This window comes from Canis lupus, chromosome 11 (genome assembly GCF_011100685.1).
Source record: "Canis lupus familiaris isolate Mischka breed German Shepherd chromosome 11, alternate assembly UU_Cfam_GSD_1.0, whole genome shotgun sequence".
Classification (NCBI taxonomy): Eukaryota; Metazoa; Chordata; class Mammalia; order Carnivora; family Canidae; genus Canis; species Canis lupus.
The window spans coordinates 45,630,711-45,655,059 of NC_049232.1; the positions used below are offsets into that span (position 1 = coordinate 45,630,711).

At 36.8% G+C, this 24,349-nt stretch overlaps 1 protein-coding gene across 1 annotated transcript in view; it reads right to left on the reverse strand.

The window, feature by feature from the left end:
* Positions 1–23,645, reverse strand: part of LOC102152733 (RNA exonuclease 1 homolog) — a 35,700-nt gene extending 12,055 nt beyond the window's left edge. The window contains exons 1-9 of the mRNA XM_038552571.1: positions 23,574–23,645; positions 20,864–22,032; positions 20,343–20,432; positions 17,910–18,117; positions 17,365–17,483; positions 16,014–16,166; positions 4,943–5,039; positions 1,786–1,848; positions 459–608 (exon numbers count right to left, since the gene is read on the reverse strand). Of these exons, the coding sequence (XP_038408499.1) occupies positions 459–608; positions 1,786–1,848; positions 4,943–5,039; positions 16,014–16,166; positions 17,365–17,483; positions 17,910–18,117; positions 20,343–20,432; positions 20,864–22,024 (2,041 nt within the window). The 5' untranslated portion in view covers positions 22,025–22,032; positions 23,574–23,645. The remainder of the gene's footprint in view (positions 1–458; positions 609–1,785; positions 1,849–4,942; positions 5,040–16,013; positions 16,167–17,364; positions 17,484–17,909; positions 18,118–20,342; positions 20,433–20,863; positions 22,033–23,573) is intronic.
* Between the last annotated feature and the right edge of the window lie 704 nt (positions 23,646–24,349).

Here is a 24,349-nt window from a genome sequence, read left to right on the forward strand (position 1 = left end):
GGACCTAAGACTTGACAGTTGTGGTGTTAAGTATACTATATTTTCTTCTTTTTGTGGGGGAGGAATGAATTTTAACTAACCATGCCTAGTATTTAGAGAAAATGTAGAATAACACTACTAATTGTAAATCTTTTGATAAGAATTCCTAATGAAAGGATACAAAGTCTTCAAAACAAGACACTGCATTTGTATATAAAAAGTAGGAGTAAAGACTCCAGACTCAGACTCCTCTGGTTTAAATCCTGGCTCTACTACTTATTTTCAGAGGGACTCCTGAGAAGTCATTTGACCTGTGAATGGAGGTAATGTTAGTACTTATCTGAAATGATTAAGATTTAATAAATAAATTATGTAAATAAACTACTTAGATACTAGAAATGAATTGGAAAGGGAAATAATCCTTTTACTGTTCCAACCCTGGTAAGGAGTGAGGATCATTTTCAGTTCCACACACTTACTGTCATTTACAAGAGCTTTCGTCATGCCTGTGGTTAAAAGAATACTTCCTGGTTTCTCAGGGTTGGGTTGGGGATAATTATTTTCATGTAACTGTTCTTTGCTTAGAAGATAGTCTTTCAGATGTCTGTAGAGAGTAATTCCTGTGAGGGCTAAGGAAAAAGAAAGGGCAATTTGATAAAATTGAAATACTATGTTTTAAAGCAGTGGTAAGATTAGAGTCTACTAACCCTTCCAGACATGAAAAGCTAGGATGCTGATTAACATTAAGTAAGGGAGTAACCTAAAAGAATTCAAGTCTCCATATCTTCTGACAGAAAGGAAAAATATATATATATATATATACACACACATTGCTCCCGCATCATGTAATGTCCTATACTTTGGATCAGAGAAGGGAAAGAATCAGATCAGCAATAGCTAGAGCATATTAAGCGTGCCAAACACTATCCTAAAGACTTTGTTTTAAACTTTACATGAACCCAGAAGGGCAAACATATTGACCTCGTTTTTACAGAAGAGGAAAATGAGGCTCAGAGCAATGAGGACACACGCCCAAGGTTGCACGGCACGGCTAATACACAACTCAGGTCCTCTGGTTCCAAATCATGCTTATTGATTCTTAATAGTCACTGAGATAAGAAGGGTACAAAAGCTTACAAGCAGAAAACACGGTGACTTTCACATGGGCAAAATTCTCAAGTTAAAAGATCTTTTTCTAACATCACTAACTCTAATCCCCTCGCACTAGTGGATTCTTAAAAATTCTCCTAATATATTATTTAAAACTCTGGCAGAATTTGCTAGACTATCTTTGGCAAACCCTTTTGTAAAAGGAAGAATTCTTCTGTGTGAGAAGTATTAGGAGATTCTAGAAGCACCTACTTTGTTTCAGACAAGTACTTGCAGGACAAGTACTACCATCTGGTTTTATTCAAAATACAACCAAATTCAAGGAACACCTTTTCTCTAGCTTCTTGCTCCTGGGAGTTTGTTATAAATTCAGACTTTGAGCCTGTTCCCAGACCCACTGCAGCAGAATCTTCATTTTAACAAGATTCCCAGGCAATTACATGCATGTTAAGTTTGAGAAGCACTCCTCTTACTATGTTAACTATCCTCACTCTCAAAAAAAGACACTGAGAATTCAAATACTACCTGAGTAGAGCCCATTTTTTCACCTATTTATACTAATTTTGAGAAAGGATATCAAATATGTCTGGCCTGCAGATGACCCCTCATAAGCACAATAGTTACAACTGCATTATGCCACATTTACTTCTTTAAGGTGACATGGACAAGGGTCTATCATCATTACACCAAGCTTACCACTATTCTTTTCATTCTTTTTCAATCCAGTTGTTTTGCTGTTGTTCCTGCTTCCAGACATATCTAAAACATACAAGAACTTTTCTCCTGAGACAATGAGTTATTTTTGTCTGCTTCATAAAAAAAATACAGAACACAAGAAAGGTGTACAGCATAATAAAATCTTTATTTTCACCTTAAAACAAGCACCCAACAAGTGAGACCAAGCATCTTCCTAACCAATTCTGAGTTGGGAAAAAAGTTAAATTTACTGAACTACTAAATAGGTCAGGACTTCATATTTTCCAAAGCTAATATATTTTGTATATTAGCTAGAGTATGTCTAAATGTGAGTCAATGAGTTTTTATCATCATTGACTGCAACTATTAACAGCTTTCAAATCATTTATTTTTCTATTTCCATTGCAAATATCCAAAATATGTACTTAGACCTCTATGTTCAATTTCCGTATGCTATATTTAATATGAAAAGGGGGAAGTTAGAATACCATAAAAATACTAATCTAAGAGATCTTGTATATTTGTTATTTAAAATTTTTTTATTTTATTACATTTAAAATTTTTTAACCCATTAAAGCTAGCATACAGTGTTATAACAGTTTCAGGTGTACAATATAGTGATGCAACACTTCCATACATCACCTGGTGCTCATCACAAGTGCCCTCCCGTAATCCCTATCACTTTTTTCACCTAGCTCCTCCCCCAGCTCCCCTCTGATAACCAACAGTTTGCTCTCTGTAGTTAAGAGTCTGTTCTTTGGTTTGTCTCTTTTTGCACCTCTGTTCATTTGTTTTGTTTTTTATTTTTTATTTTTATTTTTTATTTTTTTTTTATTTATTTTATTTTTTTTTGTTTTGTTTTTTAAATTCTACATACAAGTGAAATCAGACAGTATGTCTTTTTCTTACTTTGCATAATATACTCTAGATCCATTCTCATTGTTGCTAACAGCAAGATTTCATGCTATTATATGTCTGAGTAACATTACATTGTATATATATACAATGTACACACATATATGTATATAAATATATATATAAATAATTTCTTTATCCTTTCATCTATCATTTGGGGCTTCCATAACTTGGCTATTGTAAATAATGCTGCAATAAACATAGGTGTGCATATGTTCTTTTGAATTAGCATTTTCTTTTTCTTTGGGTAAATACCCAGTAGTGCAGTAACTGGGCCATAGGGTAGTTTTATTTTTAATTTTTTGAGGAATCACCATACTTGTCTACAGTGGCTGCACAGTTTGCATGCCCACCAACATTGCATGAGGATTCCTTTTCCTCCTCATCTTCACCAACACTTGTTGTTTCTCGTGTTTTTGATTTTAGCCCTTCTGACAGGTGTGAGGAGATAGCTCATTGTACTTTTGATCTGCATTTCCCTGATGATGGGTAATGTTGAGCATCTCTTCATGTGTCTGATAGCCATCTGTATGTCTCCTTTCAAGAAATGTCTGTTCATGAGAGTGTGTATATAATTCACGTTTAAGTCTACTTAAAGTACTATATATTTTTAAAAACCCATAAAGAATTAATAGTTTTTATATTCTTGAAATTTTAATAGCCTAAGTATGACACAAAATCCAGAAACTAAAAAGGAAAATACCTTCTATATTACTAAAAACTTCATAAATAAGGCTGAAGTACAAGTGGAAAACTAAGAAAACTATCTGCAGTGCACTAAAAAGGGATACACAAAAAGTTGTTGTAGATGAATAGGCCAATAATAAAGGGGGGGCAGAAGGATGTAAAAAGGAAATTTAAAAAGAGAGCAGAAATGGAAGGTCTTCATAGCAATAAAAAAAGATTACAATAACTTCACTTCTAGTCTATACTTTTACATTCTGAAAGATGATAAATGATTCACTTTTGCAAGGTGTGAGGACAAACACACATTCTCTTACCTTATAGGTGGGGTAAACACTTTCTGGAGGCAGTTAGAAATATTTACTAATTTTAAACATGCAGACCCTTTCTGCTAGCTAGTCTGTGCACAGGAATTTATGCTAAGGATATATATGCTCTAGAATGAGGAAATGTTAGAGTTCACACTCCATTAATCATAGAACTTATGGTAAAAAAAACATGTAATCAACTTAAATACTCAGATGCATTTGTTTCATCTGCATTACACAAAATGGAACATCAATAGTATAGACTCTATATAATTGATTATCATGTAGTCATTAAAAAGTATACAACAGATCTAGATGTTAACAAATTCTAGATTAACTTGACTAGAGATTTCTAGGATACCTTACTCAGTGAGAAAAGTTAAACTATGCATAACATGATTGTATTCATTTAAATTATTAAAATTTTATTTCTGTATTCATTATAGCAGGGTCTATATAGAAGATTTGGAAATTTGGCTTTTTTTTTTTTTTTAAGAGAGAGAGCATGAGTAGGAGTGGGGGTGGGGGAGAGGGAGAGGAGCAAGTTTCCTCTTGCTCCTCTCCCTCTTAAGATTCTGCAAGAGAATCTTAAGCAGTTTCCACATCCAGCATGGAACCCAAATGTGAAACTCAATCTCACCACCCTGAGATCATGACTTGGGCCAAAATCAAGAGTTGGATGCTTAACTGACTGGCCACCCACATGCCCCTAGCTGTTTTGTTTTTTAATACTTTTCTGTATTATTTGAATTCATGCCTTGTATTCTCAATGGGGGTGGTACTGACCCTGAGCAAACAAAACTGGCTTTTATGGAATAAAAAAAAAATCATAGTCATTACAATAGTAGTGGCTCTCCAAAACTCAACCTTATCCAACAAAATATTATCCCTTAATACTTAATATTACTGGGGGCTGCGGTGGAGTTGGTAGAAAAAAAGTGTCTAAAAAGAGGCCTGAGGGGGAATAATGAAAACAAAGAAATACTATTCTGCATGAATGGGTTGCTTTTATAACCAAAAACCAAGTTTAAATATCTTTGTGATAACCACTCTTGAGGAATTATATTCCTTTGTCTATTATCAAGTCTAATTTGTTATCTTCAACCAAAAATCCCACTTCACATTCTACTCATGAGAATATTTTAAAAATACAGAGTATCTAAAAATGACCCTAATGAAACAACACATTCAGTGTCAGGTGTTCATCACAAGTTTTTATCTTACCACTTGACTAATTAAAAACAAATTACCTTGATGTCTCAGCTTCTTAAGAGTATTTATTGCTATGTTCACATACATATTTCTACTGCCACAGCGTTCATAAATGGTCTTTTCTTCTATTTTAGCCTAGAGCATGAAGTGAATAACAAAAAATATCAAATCTCAAGTCTAAGGATAATAAATATCATTTATGATATACTGGAATAAATATGGCAAAATATTTAACTCGAGGGATGGGGAAAAATGGTGGCACAAATAAAAAACAACTTATTTTACATTTTTATGTTTATGGTTCTTAAGAGAAAAGAAAAAAATAAACTTATCCAATGAATCAAATCTAAGAACTAAATACTTATCGTTACAAACTAAAACCACAGTATAGAATGTACAGTGCAAAAAGCCTACAGTGTACATGAATTCATTCAATTCTCAAAGGGAGCCCCTAATGTATCAAAGGCACATACTATTATTCTCATCTAAAAGTGAGGAAACTAAGCCCAAATTGCTAAATACTTTGCTTAAGATCACACAGCAAAGGGAAGACATGATCCTCTTTTCATCATCTTTATTTTGTATGTTACTTTTCTAAAGCTATAAAGTAATTACTATTTTTACACCAGGACTCATTAACATAGGTAGTAAAAAAGAAAAGTGGATGAAATCTGACAGAAACAGGTAAAAGGAATAAAATAATAGTATATTGATACTTTATGGAGCACCGAGTATGTGCAGCTTTGATATAAGCTCATTAAATATTTTCTCAGTCTTCATCATGATTCTGTGGGCATAGGTGCTGTCATCACTAACATCTATGAGGTCAAGAAAAAGTAAATATTTTACTGTTGCAGAGCCAGTAACTGAATCCAGGTGTGCCCAAATGCCAAGGCCAAGACTTTTCTCACTATACTAACTTCACAGAGAGAAAGTCGTGGGAGGTGGGGGGGGGGGGGCGTGGGTTGGGGAGAGAAAAGAAAACAAACAAAAAAGGGTAACATTTCTCTGTAAGAGACTGCTTTTTTGTTTATTCGATTTGCCATTATTCTTTAACAACCAATATAGAATCCTAGAGGAGACAGACTTCTGGAACGGCAGGATAAGAACTTTCATGAACTCACTGTCCCATTAAAATAAAAATACTGGCAAAACCATTTCAAAACTCTGAAAATTAACCAAAGCCACAGAACAAATGGAAAATTACCTAAGAGAAACTACTGAACCTCGGTAAAACAGTGGGGTCGATACCATCTTAGTTGAGGCTTTTCTCACCCCCAGCTTAACAGCATAGCAGTAAAAGGTTGGCAGCCTGGTAGCCAACAGAGGAGAGAGACTTTTTTTTTTTTTTTTTTGGCTACATGATAAGCATCATCCCCAGAGCACAGTCAATATTTTGTCTGAACAAGCAGCTCCGTGGAAAATCTCTATTCCCAGGGTGTTGTGGGTATTTAGACTCTGAACTCAGCTCACGGGGGCAGAGGTACCTATTCCCAGGGTGCTATTAAAACAGTTAGCAATTGGGTGGCAATACAGAAGCTACCCAAGGTTACGATTTCCCAATTGGCAAACAGGAATCTGGCCAGGATTTTTTTTTTTTTAAGATTCTATTTACTTATTCATGAGAGACACACAGAGAGAGAGGCAGAGACATAAGCAGAAGGAGAAGCAGGCTCCCTGCAGGGAGCCCGATATGGGACTTGATCCTGGACCCCATGATCATCAAGGCAGATGCTCAACTACTGAGCCACCCAGGTGTCCCTGGCCAGGAATTTTTTTTAACAATCTTGGAGATCTAGATGACCATAAAGAACTCTGAAAACCTCTGACATATTCCTGGGGCTTAAGAGGTGGCCAGGAAAGACATAGGAAAAGAGAAGGCCCTATAAGGCTGTTCTTGAAGCCCTGGCACAAGCAGGAAGTAAAAGTTAATGCTATGTACAAACTGTGGTAAGTTTTAGGGCATGTCTTGTCACATAGGGCCCTTGGCAAATGGAGGAAGACATATAGACAAGGCATTTAAGACAATTTTCTAACCAGTCATTGGCTGACCAGAAAATTATGCTGACAGAGGGTGACCCCTTTGAAGTCAGCCTTAAAATAAAATATAACTTAAAAAACAATGCTACCAGAGAACTTAGTAGCCATATACTGAAATGAATACAAAATCTACAGAATTAGTCCAGTAACAGGACTTGTTTGTCACTAAACAAGTAATTAGCAACAAGGAAAACAAAACCTAGCAACAACAAAATGTATCTGACACCAGATTTATCACAATATACTATTTAACCAAATGCTCTTCAAAAAAAATTATGACTCATGTAACAAAACAAAAAAAGTGTATCTCATAAAGGAAAAAAAAAACAGCCAAGAGAAAACATCCCTGAGAAAGTCCAGGTTTTGGACTTAGTAGGTAGTAGGCAGATTTTGTAAGTATGTCTAAAAAACTTAAGGTAACCATGTTTAAAGAATGAAAGAAAATGGTGTCTTAAAAAAAAAACAAAAGAAAAGAAAATGGTGTCTTAACACACAGGGAACTTGAGTAAAGAAAAACTCAAAAAATAAATTTTTTAGAAGTTCTGGATTAAAAAGTGTAAAAATTGTAAAAAGTGTAAAAAAATCAGGGCTCAACAACAGGTATGCTAGATGGTTATTTGGTGGTTTGGGAGTTTTGCTTTTTGTTTTCATTTTTTAAAAGATTTTCAGAGAGAGAGAGCATAAAAGGGCAGAGAGTCAGAGAGAGAAGCAGACTCCCCGCTGAATGGGGAGCCCAATGAAGGACTCAATCCTGGGATTCCAGGATCATGACCTAAGCTGAAGGCAGACACTTAACTGACTGAGCCACCCAGGTATCCACTAGATGGTTATTTGAATCCACATGAGAAATAAAGAATATTGGCAAATATAACTTCATAGGAAAATATAAAAGAGAATAAATGTGTTTGTTTATAATCCTTTTCTATTTTAACAATAGCATAGAATAATTATAAAATTGTGCTGATAGGCTTATAAAATGTATGATAATAATAGTATAAAGGAGGGGGTAGGAAACATATAGGGACAAAATTTTTGTATACTATTGAAATCAAGGTTTTAATCTGAACTAGATTGTTATAATTTAATATGGTAACTGTAATCCTCAGGGCAAAACTAAGACAATAACTAAAAAAATATAGCCAAAGAAATGCCAGGGCATTTAAATGTTACACTAGAAAATATCTACTTAATATACAAAAAAGTACTAATTATAGAGAAAATAAAAAGACACAAGACATAGAAAACAGCCAAATAGATGATGTAAATCCCCCTGTTGGTCATTAGTTAACTAATCAATGTAAATTGATTAAATATTCCAATCAAAAGCCGAGATTAGAAAATTGGGGAAAATATACTTAATTGTATGCTGCCTAGAAGATGAAAAAAGAAAGATCTAAAGTGTCTAAGTGTCACCCAACATGGGGTCAAACTTATGACCCTGAGATCAAGAGTTGTATGCTTTACCAACTGAGCCACCCAGGCACCCCAAAATAGACACTAGATTTAAAGACCAAACAGGCTGAAAATAAAGGAAAAAATAAGTACTTTGTAAATAGCAAAACATATTTGGAATGGCTATACTAATATCAGACAAAACAGATTAAAAAACTTTTTAAATTTAAAATTATTAGTGAATATATAGTGCAATACTGGTTTCTGGAGTAGAATTCAGTGATTCATCACTTACATACAACACCCAGTGCTCACCATAGCAAGTGCCTTCCTTAATACCCATCACCCATTTAACCCACCCCCCACCCACCTCCCTCCATCAACCCTCAGTTTGTTCTCTATCATTAAGAGTCTCTTATGGTTTGCTTCTCTTTCTCTTTTTTCTTCTTTCCCCCCTTCCCATATGTTCATCTGTTTTTCTTCTTAAATTCCACATGAGTAAGATCATATGGTATTTGTCTTTCTCTGATTTATTTCACTTAACATAATACTCTCTAGTCCCACCCACATCATAGCAAATGGCAAGATTTCATTTTTTTCTGATGGCTAAGTAATAATAGTCCATTGTATATATATATAAAACACATCTTCTTTATCCATACATCAGTTGATGGACTTTTGGATCCTCTCCATAATTTGGCTATTGTTGATAATGCTACTATAAACATCAGAGTACATGTACTCCTTCAAATCTGTATTTTTGTATTCTTTGGGTAAATAACTAATAGTTCAATTGCTGGATTGTAGGGTAGTTCTATTTTTACCTTTTTGAGGAGTCTCTATACCGTTCTCCAGAGTAGCTGCACTAATTTGCATTCCTGCCAACAGTCCAAGAGGGTTCCCCCTTCTCCACATCCTCACCAACACCTGATGTTTCTTGTGTTGTTAACTTTAGCCATTCTGATAGGTGTGAGGTAGTATCTCATTGTTTTTTATTTGTATTTCCCTGATGCCAAGTGATAGAGCAATATTTCATGTGTTTGTTGGCCATATGTATGACTTCTTTGGAAGAACATCTGTTCGTGTCTTCTGCCCATTTCTTAACTGGATTACTTAGTTTTTGGGGGTGTTGAGTTTGATAAGTTCTTTATAGATTTTTGGATTCTATTCCTTTATCAGATAGGTAATTTGCAAATACCTTCTTCTATTCTGCAGGCTGCCTCTTAGTTTTGTTGACTGTTTCCTTTGTTGTACAGAAGCTTTTTATCTGAAGTCCCAATAGTTCATTTTTGTTTTTGTGTCCCTTGCCTTATGATACATATCTAGTGAGAAGTTGCTATGGCCAAGGTCAAAGAGGTTTCTGCCTGTGTTCTCCTCTAGGATTCTGATGGTTTCCTGTCTCACATTTAGGCCTTTCATCTATTTTGAATTTACTTTTGTGTATGGTATAAAAAAAGTGGTCCAGTTTTATTCTTCAGCATGTTGCTGTCCAGTTTTCCCAAAATTACTTGTTGAAGAGCTGATCTTTTTCCATTGGATTTTCTTTCCTACTTTGTTGAAGATTAGTTGACCATATAGTAGTGGGTCCATTTCTGGGTTCTCTATTTTGTTCCATTCATCTTTGTACCTGTTTTTGTGCCAGCACCATAGTGCCTTGATGACCACAGCTTTGTAATATAGCTTAAAATCCAGAATTGTAATGCCTCCATTGTTTTTTCTTTTTCAGAATTGCTTTGGCTATTCGGGGTCATTTGTGGTTCCATACACATTTTAGGACTGTGTGTTCTAGCTCTGTGAAAAATGCTGTTTGTATTTTGATAGGAATTACATTATGTGTGTGGATTACTTTGGGTAGTATAGACATTTTAACAATGTTTGTTCTTCCAATCCACAAGAATAGAATGCTTTTCCATTTCTTTGTATCCTCTTCAATTTCTTTCATAAGTGTTCTACAGTTTTCAGCATACAGATCATTTACTTCTTTAGTTAGGTTTATTCCTAGGTATCTTACTGTTTTTGAGACAATGTAGATTTTAAAACAAAAGTTGTTACTAGAGACAAAGACATGATAACATGTTCCATCAGAGAGACAGAATAATTATAAACAAATATGCCTCCAATAACAGAGCACCAAAATAGAAAAGGCAAAAGCTGACAGAACTCAAGTAAGAAATAACAATTCAACATTAAGAATGAAGACCTCAAGTTTCTCTCTTCTCTAGCTATCCAAGATGCCAAAAGGAAAGAAGGCTAAGGGGAAGAAGGTGGCCCTGGCCCCTGCTATTGCAAAGCAGCAGAAGGCCAAGAAGCTCGTCAGTTTCAGAAAAGGCCCAAGATTTTTGGCCTTGGATAAGATATCCAGCCCAAAAGGGACCTCGCCAGCTTTGTCAAATGGCCCTGCTATATCTAGCTGCAGCAGCAAAGGGCTACTCTGTATACATGTTTAAAAGTGTCTCCTGTGATTAATCAGTTCACCCAGGCCTTGGACCACCAAAGAGCTACTCATTGGCTTAAGCTGGCCCATAGACCAGAAACAATGCAAGAGAAGAAGCAGGCTGAGGAGAAAGCTTCCAGAAAAGGGGATGTCCCCACTAAGAGGCCTCCTGCTCTTTGAGCTGGGGTTAATACTGTCACCACCACGGTGGAAAACAAGAAGGCTCAGCTGGTAGTGATTGTACATGATGTGGATCCTATTGAGCTTGGGGTCTTCCTGTCTGTTCTGTGTTGTAAGATGGGGGTTCCCTACTGCATTAACAAGGGGAAGCCAAGCTAGGGCATATGGTCCACAGGAAGACCCGCACTGTCACCTTCACACAGATTAACTTGAAAGACAAAGGAGCTCTGGCTAAGCTGGTGGAAGCCATCAGAACCAATTACAATGACATATATGATAAGATCCACTGCCACTGGGGAGGCAATATCCTGGGTCCAAACAATGGTGGTTCACAATGCCAAGTTGGAAAAGGCAAAAAAAAGCTTAAGAACTGGCCACCAAATTGGGTTAAGTACACACTGTTGAATTATCTATACTTAAAATAGAAAGTTCTCTTTCAGCCAGGGTCAAGGAGACCTCAATACTCAATCATGGAAACATGTCATATGGTGAAGAAAATAGAGCATTTCAACAACACTATGAATCAACTATACCTAGTAGACATCTATAGAATACTTCACGCAATAACAGCAGAATATATAAGCTTCTCAAGCACACATGGGACATTTCCCAAAACAGATCTTGTGTTAGGCCATAAAATAATCCTCAATAAATTTATTTTTTTAAGATTTTATTTATTTATTCATGAGAGGCAAAGGCATAGGAAGAGGGAGAAGCAGGCTCCTTGCAGGGAGCCCAATGCGGGACTCTATCCCCCGACCCAGGATCACACCCTGAGCAGAAGGCAGATGCTCAACTGCTGAACCACCCAGGTGTCCCAATTCTCAATAAATTTAAAAGGATTTACATCATACAAAGTATGTTCTCTGACCACAATAGTATCATATTACAAGTCAATAATGGGAAATTTGGGAAATCCACAAATATGTGGAACCTAAATTACACAATGGAGTAAGAAAAAAATCAAAAGGGAGATTTAAAAATTGAGATGCATATAAATAGAAACAATGTATCAGACCTTTTGAGATACAGCTAAAGCAGTGATTAGAGAATAACTGCTACTGCAAATGGCTTTATTAAAAAGATCTCAAATAACCTTGCCTTCCATCTTAAACTATAATTTTAATAACAAACTGAACCCAAAGAAATAGTAGGAAGGAAATAGTAAAGAGTGGAAATAAATGAAATAAAGAATTTCCTAAGATAGGATAACTAACAAAACTAAAAGTTGGTTCTTTAAAAAGATCAACAAAATTGACAAAACTTTGGCAAGGGTGATCAAGAAAAAAGAAAGAGACTCAAATTACTGAAATCAATGATTAAAGAGGAGGCATCACTATAGAACTGACAAAAATAAAAATAATTCTAAAGGAACACGACAAACACTATATGTATGGAATACCATGTACTAACATATTAGAAAATTTAGATGAAATGGGAAATTCTACAAAAATAAAACCTCCTGAAATTGACTCAAGTTGACCTGAGATGAATTAGTAATTAAAAAGAAATTCCCACAAGCCCACCTCACTGATGAATTCTCCAATATTTAAAGATGTTTTTTAAAAAAGGAATAGAAACCATTCACAAAATCCTCCAAAAAGACAGAACTCTTTCCATCTCGTTCTATTATAACCCTGAAACGCAAAAACAAAGTTACCACAAGCAAATACAATGTTTATCACCAGAGAAATAAAGAAATGTGGTATCACATTATAAAATATTCAGCTTTCAAAAAGAATGAAATTCTGATATGTGCTACAACATGAATGAACTTTGAAAACATTATACTAAGTCAACAAAGCCAGACACAAAAGGACAAATATCACATGAGTCCACTCAGATGGGGTACCTAGAGTAAGCAAATTCACTGAGACAGAAAGTCAAACAGAGGCTGCCTGGAGTTTAAGGAAGAGAAGAATGACAAGTTACTCTTTAATAGATACAAAGTTTGTTTGGGATGAAGAAAGAGCTCTGGAAATAGTAGTATTGGTTAAACAACACTGTGAGTATATCCAATACCACTAAATTGTGCACTTAAAGTGGTTAAAATGGAAAATTTTGTGTCATGCATATTTTATCACAATTAAAACAGTAGTATTTTAATAAGAAAGTTACAGACTGATGTCTGTAGACCTGATTAATAATGACACAAAAATCCTCAATAAAATTCTAGTATATTGAATCTAGTGACACAGGGTTATACACCATAACCAAGGGGGTTTATACAAGAAATGCATTAAAGATAAAAACAAAAATACCACCCACACACACAAACAAAAATAACCCAACCCACAACCATGTAATATACTACATTAATTGTCATACAGTTTTTGCCCTGTATTCATCTCAAGAGATATGGAAAAAAGTCTTTAAGAAAATCCAACACAATAAGCCACTTAACCTAGGAATAGAAGGGAACTTCTTCAACCTGATAAAGGACATGCAAAAACAAAACAATCCACAATTACCACTGTATTTAATGAAGAATGACTTGTTCCTTTATGGAAAGGAATAAGACAAGGATGCCCCCCCACCCTCTCTACTTAATATTCTACTGGAAGTTTGTGCTAGGGAAATTAGGCAAGAAAATGATACAAAATGTACCCAGATTGGAAAGGAAGAAGTACTACCTTTATTTGCAGATGATATGATCTTGGTTAAAGAAAATCTCAAGGAATTCACTAAAAACTAGTAGAATAAACAGGTACTGCAAGGTTTCAAGATTCAAGATAAAATTATCAATTGTATTTTTATACACCAGCTATGAACAATCTGAAAATAAAATTAAAAAAAATTCCATTTGTAGTATTAAAAAGATCATAACACCTAAGAATAAATTTAACAAAAAATTTCAAGAATTGTAGTCTAAAAACTATAAAACCTGTTGAAAGGAATTAAAAGGGGATAAATAAATGGGAAGACATTCCATGTTCATTGTTCACAATTTTTAATATTGTTAAATGATAATCTACTACAAATTGATCTCTAGATTCCAAGCAATCTCTATTAAAATTGTAACTCAATATTTTCATAGAAGATATTAGCTGCACCTAAAAGTTCTATGTCAATGCCAGGGACCAAAATAATTTGAAAAATTTAGCAAACTTATAGGAGTCACAGTTCCAACTTTAACAATTGCTACACAAAACTACAGTAATTAAGATTGTGTAGTACTGGCACAAGGTAGAAATATGATCAATGAAACAGAATCAGAGTCAAGAATTCATGGTCCTTTATATTTAATATTAGTGATCAAATGATTTTTGACAACGTTGACAAGGAAAATAAATGGTGAAAGAACAGTCTTTTCAACAACTGATGCTATGACAACTGGACATCCTTGTGCAAAAATCATGTAAAAAATGGATCATATACCTAAATGTATTAACTAAAACTTGTAAAACTCAAAGGAAAAAAATAAAATAGGAATAAATCTTTGTTATCTTGGTTTCTTAGATATGATACCAAATGCACAAGCAACAAAGAAAAACAGATGAATTGGAATACATCAAAATGAAGAACTTTTTGTACTGCAAAGAATATCATCAAAAAGTGAGAATACAACCCAAAGAAAAAAAGATTTGCAAATGGTCAATCTGCTAAGAAGCTTGTATCCAGAATATATAAAGATCTCTTAAACCTCTACAGTCTTACAATATCCATTTATGTACAAATGTTCATTAATAGCCAATAAGTGGCTATTACTCAAATGTCCATCAACTTGATAAATGGATGGATATATCCATAAAACAGTATTAAGCAAGAAGAAATGAAGTAATGATAACATGCTACAAAATGGATGACCCTTGAAAATAGTATGCTAAGTGAAAACATTAAGCTGGTCACAACAGAACCCCATATTATAGGATTCATTTTTCTAGAAATGACCAGAATAGCAAATTGTAGAGAAAGTAAATGAGTGGTTGAATATGGCTAGGAGATACGGAGGGCTAGGGGTATGACACCTAAATGGTACAGGAGATCTTTCTGGGGTGATGGAAATGTTTTAAAATTGATTGTAATGGTTGTACAAGTGGGGGACTTGAGTATACTAAGTTGCTAGTATGTACACATTAAATGGGTGAATTAATGTAGAATGTGAAGCATAGCTCAAGAGAGCTGCTAAAGAGAATCCCCGAGTTCCTCCTCACTCTTAATAAAAGAATCTGTTAAGGTGACAACTTCACTTACATCCCAAATGTTTCTAGCACCTGGTAGCTCACCTCTTTTTGAAGCAGCAACGGTATGGGCAGCATATCAGTTATAAAGGTCTTCCTCATAAGCGATGTGAAACCTGGCTCTTGTTGCATTCACTCCCAGAGCAATGGGAATTAACCTCAATCAGAGATGATGGCACTACTAAGTCCAACTCTAGTGCTCAGATGTTTATATGTTTGTGTAACAGTAATTAGAGATTTTAACAGAAAAATGCTTGAAAGATTAGAATTCTGTAAATATTGGACGTGAATTGCAATAATCATTTGGAACTAAGTAGTGTCTCTCTCTCTCTTAGAGCACTTATTCCATGTAGGGAGTCATAGTTCCCCGACTCCTTATTACTCACACAGCCCACAAAGGTTCTTGAAGATACAGATGGGGATGAGAGCCATAGCAACTGCTATTGATTTGAAAGGTTTTGAAAAAAAGGTTTAGAGTAGGATTTCCAAACACAAGTACCTCCAAGAGACCAGGCCTGGACCATAAATGAGAGTAAATAGGTGTATGTAGTAGGGAGTAGTGGAGACTATGGCTCACTAGACAGTATATGCCCCAAAAAAGGAGGGGAGACAATACTCAGATTAATATACCGCTGGCCTTGATAAGAAAATCATGGGACTCGGCCAGTTTTTGTCACTAGAGCAGCCAGGATACTCTTGACAACTTAAGAAGACCAGGCAAGTCCTCCAGGAACTGGTCCCACGGCCTAGTTTCAAAAAAGAAGTGAAGAGAAAATGAATGAAGCTGTTTGCTAATTGTACCCCATAAGTTTTTTTTTATTCAACACAAAAGCTATGAAGTATGTGTGGGTCTCTAGATATACTGTATTATTCTGTACTGACCTTGTGAAGAGCCTCATCCTCTGTTTTATAAACTCTCAAATACTTCTCAACAAAGAGATTGACATAGTGTTGTCTCACTTCCTCAGGGACTTTGGAAGAGGATTCTGGTGTGACCAAAGCCCGCTTGCGATGAGCCACCCTGTATTTTGGCATCTTGTTAAATACAGAGTTGTTGATTAGAGAAAAGAAAAACACATGTTTCTGTTTAACATTTCTACTATGTGTATGAAAGAAGTTAAACTCTCAGGTAAGTTCTACAGTAATGAAATTCAAAAATAATGTCCAGTTTTAAATTTCTTAAAAATAGAATAGTATGAGGCATAAAAGGGCCTACACGCACAAGAGTTTACTGTGACACTGCTGGGTCTGTGCTGTTATCTCCGTGTACCCCACTGGAGCTGACCTGAGTACTCAACTCCTCTCTCTACTCCCCACACCTGCAATTGCAGAGCTCTGATGTGCTCCTCTGCCCAGCATATAGGAAAGTCTGCCCCTTACCCATTCTTAAAACAAATGCATGTCCCAATGTCAGTTACCATTTCACAAAGAAAAATGCTCAGACTTAAATAAGATTTATGCAGAATGTGTGAATCCTCAGTTAAATGATCCCAGGTATAAACAATTTTAGCATGCCTCTTGAAGAATGTATAAAGACTATGAGAACTCTAAAATCAGTTAATCTGCCTCACTTTTTTTGGGGAAAAAAAAGTCAATATTACACTTCTCTGCATTGTTGGGTTGTAGCTCAGAGGCATTTTAGGGAAGAAGAAAGCCTTAAAATTGACAAGTGGTTTTCTGCTGAAGAATACTTAGTAAACAGGGGAAAAAAAGTCACTGCCACAAATAGAAAAATAAATAAAGGGGGAAGGTTATATTACATTACTGATAGCATTATTTACTAAAGGTCTGCCTGCCTGCCTGCTTGCATTCTCTCTCTCTCTCTCTCTCCCTCTCACTCACACATACACAAGACTCACAGGATGTCTCTTGAAAGGTATATTCCAATGTGAAATTTTCCTTTGAAAAAAAATTGAGCAGTCTTAAATTAATCCTAGCCACAGAAGTTTTAGGTCTAAGAATATGCCTAGTATTTCCATGGACAGGATAAATAAAATAGCTGAATGTGACTTTCAGACATAAATTTCATCATTTTCATAAAATGAAAATAACTGTATCTAACAGTAACCAAGAAAAGTGGAAACTTCTCTCTGGCGTCTGGCATTTATCTGAAGGCAGGATCTCCAGAAAAAAAAAAAAAAGAGTATAAGCACTCTCTCAGGGACTCTATGTATAGACAGGAAAGTTGGTTATCAGAAATAAAACTCTAGTCTTCAGACTTAGTTTATAATACCTTTATAGGAATAGAAGCAATACTTTTCACAGGAATGTGTGCTCTGCCTAGCTTTGCAGTTGGCTTTTCCCTTGACAGAACAACATCCACATGAAGGCCACTTGATATAAGCAAATTTTCTAAGAAGTTTTAAAGAACAAGAAAAAAAAAAGGTAAGTTTTAGTGATCTTACCCTCAGATGATTAATTTAGTTACCAATTTAAGGTTTTATAATACTTCCTTTATAGACTCTATATTTTTTCTGGAAACAAAATGTAAACATGAAAAAAATCCCAATAGCTAATCCCAATATAAACCAGAAGAACAAATTTAGACAATTTATAAGGCTATTCATTCCACGTAGAAATACTGCAAAATATTACCTCTTATGGCTTAGCATTTAAGGATAAACAGCATAAATGATTTAAATATCATGCTAACCTTATTGTTTCACATAAAGCTCCATGTGAACAACTTAACTGTAATTGGTAATACGTGGACTTCATAGGAAAGGTTCTTTAAAATAAGGTAAAATTCCATTTCTTAACTAAATGATTTTCTCATACCTCCTGAGGCTTTCCTTTGGGCCTGAGAGATCGGATATGCAAATATGGTTTTATTTTGTTCTGACCCGGCAGCAAGAAAAGCCTGCTTACTCCTGATGTCAGCCATTATCTGCACTGCCTGTTGCTGGGCCTGAGGGATTCCAGGATGACTAATTAGTGGTGGAACTGGCTCCCTGAATGGGCTAATGATCTCCTTACTGGTTGGAACCTACAAAGCATCACAGAAAATACAAAATGATTTAAAAATGTGAGAAGACAGATCATTTCACTTTTTCTCTTTGCACAGAGGCTTTTGGAATTGACTACATTTATAATACCCCATGTAATACAATACACACATAAATGGAGTATTCTCAGAAATAATCTGAGAAAAAAAAATGGAATCTTTAAAGCATGTAAGAAAATTTCCTTGAAATAAGAGAAAACGTTATTTCTCATATGAAACTGACACAACTTCGTATGCAGGTAAAAATGTTAACAAAACAGCTAACGGTAAGACATATCCTACCAACGTTACTGGAATTTGAAGTCAAGGAAAGAATGCTTTAGGTAACCCAGCAGAAGTATCAGGTGACACATTCAGGGAGAAACAGCAGGCTAACATCAGACTTCTCTACAGCAACATTCAGTATAAAAAGAGAATGGAACACCAGAAAGGATGTTCAGCTTGATTAATAACAAAATAAATGTCACAGAAAACAAGGAAATAAAATTTCACCCAGATGGACGGGTTTTTAAAAAAATTTAATACCCATTTTTGGTAAAGGTTTGTGGAAAGGTTGTGAAATACTATATAGAGCTGTACACTGCTACAACCCTTCTGGAAGGCAATTTGGCAACATACTTTTACAGTGTTAAAACTCTATCTTCCTTTGTCCTGTTACTTCCATTTGTGAGACTTTATTTTAAGGGAGAAAAAATTAAAGGGAGATAATGTTAGCTTCCACAATTTTTTTCCTAAGGAGAAAGAAACTACTTTATTAAATACCTATATATCTGACCCTTGGATAGATACTCAATATCTTCATTTCACAGATAAAGAAAATGAGGCTCAGAGAAATTAAATAACTTGCCCAAGGACATCGAACTATTGTGCGAAGAACCAGAACCCAAGTTCTCTTTTGGGACTTGGAAGCATAAACTTTTTTTATATATGCATAAGATTCTACTGCCAATGTACACCAAGTACAAATAACACAGAATAGAGCTGAGAAATGCAGTTTGTTAAATGGTACTTTTTAACACAAAAGTGGTAGAGGAATACTACTCACAGCAGTGTCTATTTAGCTTCTTTACATGCCGTAAAGGAACTTCAGCATATACAATGTTACAGGAAGTTTAAAGGACTTTGGAAATCTATAGCCCATTCCCCTTATTCACAATACTTAATGTTCTATAGGGTCCCACAAACAAGCATTAGTGAGTATTGAACCGTTGCTCCTGGGGCAAACGTAGAGTTCGGTTCAGGTGAGTCTCTGGTCACATTTCTGTTAACCAATCAATAACTTAACCTTGTTTTATGTGTGTTTCTGTTTAAAGACTCTTAGTATATATTGCTGATTCGTGAACAGTGAACTTGTGGTCAACAGCACTGTATCTCGTGCCTATACAAAGCTTATCTAAGACATCTTCTCTGTGAGGCACATCACAGGCTTCTTGCTCTCAGAAACACTAGACAACCCTATACTTGGCCATTTTAATCAGCAAAATTACCAATACCACAAACATTCAAAGAACATGGCACTCAGTAGATTGAGAAAAGGGCGAATGTTAACAGAACGAGAGCTGAAACAAGAAGGCAATATAGCCGTGTTCAATCTTAGCTGGGAATGTGTGTGTGAGGCATTTACTTTTTATTTATTTATTTTTTTGTCATTATGCAGGCTGACAAAGGACCACAAAAACGAGTCCTTATTTTAAGGTTACAAATTACTTTCAGTGAATAGGTGAATTCGTAAATACAGAATCTGAAAATAATGAGGTTTTTTTTAAAGATTTTATTTATTCATTCATGAGAGACAGAGAGAGAGAGATAGGCAGAGATATAGGCAGAGAGAGAAGCAGGCTCCATGCAGGGAGCCCGACGTGGGACTCAATCCCGGGACTCCAGGATCATGCATGCCCTGGGCTGAAGGGAGGCACTCAACCGCTGGGTGTCCCAAATAATGAGGACTGACCATAGAAATCTATAGTTAAAAAGCTATGCAATAACAACTTACCTGCTTTTAATCAAAATGTTAGATGATTGGGGGGGGGGATGAAATGAAGGATGCAGAAAATGCTTACAAGGAGGAATCCACTTATTGAGTGTCCACTTGTGCCCCCAGATGGATAACAAGACAGCAAGTACTGGAACATACTTAAAGCTCAGAATGACAAGGCATGCACTTTGTAAAATCATGTGCTCTGCAAGTGAGGAACTAAAAAACTCACATCAAACTTGGCAATATGTGCAATTCTCCTTTTTGGTCCAGAAGTGTTTTGACAATACAACATCTCTAATTCCATTTGCTTTCCTGAAGCCTAGTGGGAAAAAGATAAGAATTATCCAATTTTAGCAGAGTAAAGGCAAATCTAGCACGATTCCTGAAAAGCCACAGGAATCCAAGCTACCAAATACTGGGCGACTTATTAAGAAATAATTCACAAAAAAATAATTTGAATTTGACATGCATACACTACTATAGAAGATTTCTCTAAGTTGGGAAATCAACTGTAAGCTGCTGTATGTAGTACCACAGCCTCTGGAATCTGTCAAGTCTATGAGACACTATAGCTGGCCAGTTATCAAGGCTTTTGCCTTGTCGTTCCAATATATTACTGATCACAAGAATCAGTATGTATTATATACACATTATAGAATTCATATTTCCATAGAGTTTAGAATAAAGTATGCACTTAAGGGAAACTCCTTTAAATTTAGGAAAAAGATTAAAAAAAAAAACTGGACTGACCTGTTTAGTAGTCTCTCTACAAGCTTCACTTTCTGTGAACTCAGTGAAAATCTGTAGACATTCCTTCATCGTGTCGTCATAATCAGAGGGAGTGTCCTCTTCAGTATGTTCCTTATCAAAATCAAATTCGACTAACTTGTGGTCTTCAAAAGTAGTGAAGTCTTGACTATCATCTTGTTCTCTCAGCACTTTGTCTTCCGCATGCTCATCCGGGGAAGAGATTTGGGGCTGGCTTGAGTAACGACATTCACTTTCTTCATTCTGAGAATCATAAATTGTTTTTATGTATTTTTTACTCTGTGGGTAATTATCATCATGGATTCTGTTCCGTATTTCTCTGTCACTGAGAGGTGCACAAGATATACTTTCTTCTGAAATACAGACATAGTTTCTCTCACCACCAAAGCTTCCCATCTCAGACATGTGGTTTTTAACACCATACAAGTTTATGTTACTTTTTTTAACTAGGGAGTTTTGCATGAGCAATTTTGGTGGTTCTGATTTGTTACCATCATCATCTATCAGTGTGGTTGGTTGGGTTTTATCTATTTTTTCCTCTTCGGTGCCACTTATTTGAAGATTTCTCTCCTCTGAGGACATTATATGTATCCTTTCGTCTATATTCTGATATTTGAAGCCTCTCAATGGTTTAGATTTCTTAGCAATAGGCATGATTGGAGGTACATCCATTACAAGGTCATCTTCATCAGATTCTTGAAGATTTATCATAATTCTTATTGGTGAAACATAAGGTCTTTGGCTCTCCTGGGGCTTGTGGCAATTTTCACCCACAGATTTTTTCCAGGTGCAGAGGTGTCGTGTATCAGTCTTATCTTGCCCTGCTTTCGATGCCCCAAGCAGCCCTGCAGAATAATTCAGCAAGGGATCATATTCTAGATCCGTTGCCAGACATTTGTGGTCCAGCACATACTTTCTAGGCTGACTCTCTTCGTTCTTTGATGGTTCATTCCACTTCTGCTTTGGAAGTAGGCTATTATATTCAAGAACATCTTGCCTCATATTTTTGTCACTCCGGGAGGCGATGTGGCTTTGAGATAGTTCTTCAAGTGTTAAAGTTAACTTGGAGAACCTCTCCTGCTTTTCTTCAACTTCAGTCTTGACAGATTCAATTTCTTTGTTGAGCCTTTCCAGTTCTTCCATAGTTGTACCTAGTTTTGTCAATGGAAGAAGAGTTTTATCTTTGCAAATCACTTCGGATGAAATGCAGACTCTAGAATACCCTGGACAAGTAGCTTACTATCAAAAGGACATTAACTCCTCCAAACCCAGGTGTTCACAGGGGTGGTTTACTAACTGATCGGTTCTTAGAAGCAGAATGAGAAGTCAAGGCTAGCTCTCTTGAAGTCTTTCAAATAATGAGCCCTTCTCCATGAGTGATTAAAGAACATTCGTACCTCGTTATTAGAGTGACTATCTACCAGTGGGCAGGCCAGTTTTGCATATAATTATTGAACTGTGTCAAACGTGATACAGTTTGGATATACCCCATTCACCCTATTATTTACCAACCAGTGACCATTTGAAAATGATTCAAAAGCTAAATGCCATTTACATGGAATTGCACATAGTTTCATACACCAATACATCTTCCCAGTTATAAGAAAAATTCATTTAAAACATTAGTCTTTCCTAAATTCAGTGGGCCTCAAAATTTTCATTGAGGTCCCTGGTATTCTATTCTACTGATTGCCTCAAATATAAAACACCTCTCCCACACACATTGATCATAAAAAAAAAAAAATCTTAAAAAAAAATTGGTCACTAAAACTCCAAGCAGCTGGATTCACACTCCTAAGGAAAAACCAGGATACTAACAAGATATAAGGCTTGTGGTAACGGCTGTTCACAGCACCTGGCAGCATCCTCCTGACTTTTCAGTAAGGAAATCACAAGTTTTTTCCCTCTTTCCAAGGTACATTTTCCTATATCATTTATAGGACAATTTACACACTTCCCTCTTCTCTCAAACAAGAGATTTCAGATTTAAGATGTGGTCCCAATGTTTGAAGCTCTGAATTCATTTTAGAGAATCCCCATGTTTTGCTAACACACACATGCTTCTTTACCCTACCAGCTCCCTCCTGACTCAATAGCCTTTTGTTTTCTATTAAGAAATTAACTCTGCTGAAATCCAAAACAAGGTGTTACAAAGGCGTATGGCATTTGGGGGGAGGAGGGAGAAGGCAAAAAGCAAGCACAAGAATGAAAATCATCCCAGAATCCAACAAACGCCTGGATCTAATTTCTCTTTCAATAAACTTGAACAGGGGACTAAACTCTGGGTAATCAGTCAGAATTGCATTTTAGCATAATCTGTGTGGGTTTTTTTTTTTCGGTTGCCTTCATTCAGGAAAGACTGTTTAGGCACTGCTTTGGGGAGCTATTGGGGAAAAAAAAAGTGATTATACTTTCTATGTCACAAGTTTAAAAAAAAAAAAATCCCCCCATCAGAAGCTACATGCAGAGGGCTAATTTTGAGGGCTAAACCTTCGCCCAGGCGAAGATTAGAGGGGACCGAGGGGAGTTCCTCTGGACTGTAAATACTTTTTGCTCCAACCAGGGTCCCGCCTCACCTCCTTTTCACCAGAGCACAGAAAACCCCTTATGATAATCCCACACCGGGGAGGGCGGCAAGGAGAGAGGAGAAGCCCACACAAGCCCACGCCCCACCATCCCACGGCCCGCAAACCTGGGCAGGCCGCCGCCGTGGCCCGCGCACCCCGAGCCGCGCATCCCGGTCCGCAGCCTGGAGGCCACCGGCCCCGCCTCGCCCCGCCCCCACGCGTGACCCGGCCCCGCCCCCGCCCCGCCCCGCCCCGCCCACCTGCGGGCGGAGCCACCGCGCAGAGCCGGGCAGGTGCGCACAGCTGTCGCTCACCGGGCGGAGGGGCGCATCCTCTGGACCCGAGACACAAGTTCTTAAGACAGGCAGCCCCCTCCGTCCTGCTGACCCCTCTGCGCCCCGCCCCCCGCCTCAGGAGTCTGGCGACCACCCAGAAGGCCTAAGGATAACGCCCTCGGTCAGGACCCGCCCATAGCACCCTTACTGCTCCACTTAGAATGTACTTCCCACGCGAGGGACGAAGAGCAAATAAAGGTCGGCACTAAGGCTCCTGATGCTGGGTGTGTGGTGCTGGGAGATTGACTCTTGGGGACTCTGGGACAACTTGGTTCCTCTTCCTAACGCAAGCGCTTGTTTTTCTCTTGTAATAGCCACTCTGTAGGAATTGCCCTTGAATGGCCATGGGAGAGGAAAAGAGATTAGAGTCCCTCCTTGAGGGCTGAGGCCCAGAGTACGGGCACCAGGGAAAGGAAACAGGAGGGTGTTTCAGAATGCAGGGGAGACAGGGGAGTTAAAACGGAATTGTTTCGTTTTTGTTTTTGTTTTTTTTATGTCCTTTCAAGGGAAATATCCAGAGAACCTCAGGAAACGCAGGTTTGGTAGAAGACAAATCAGAAGCTCCC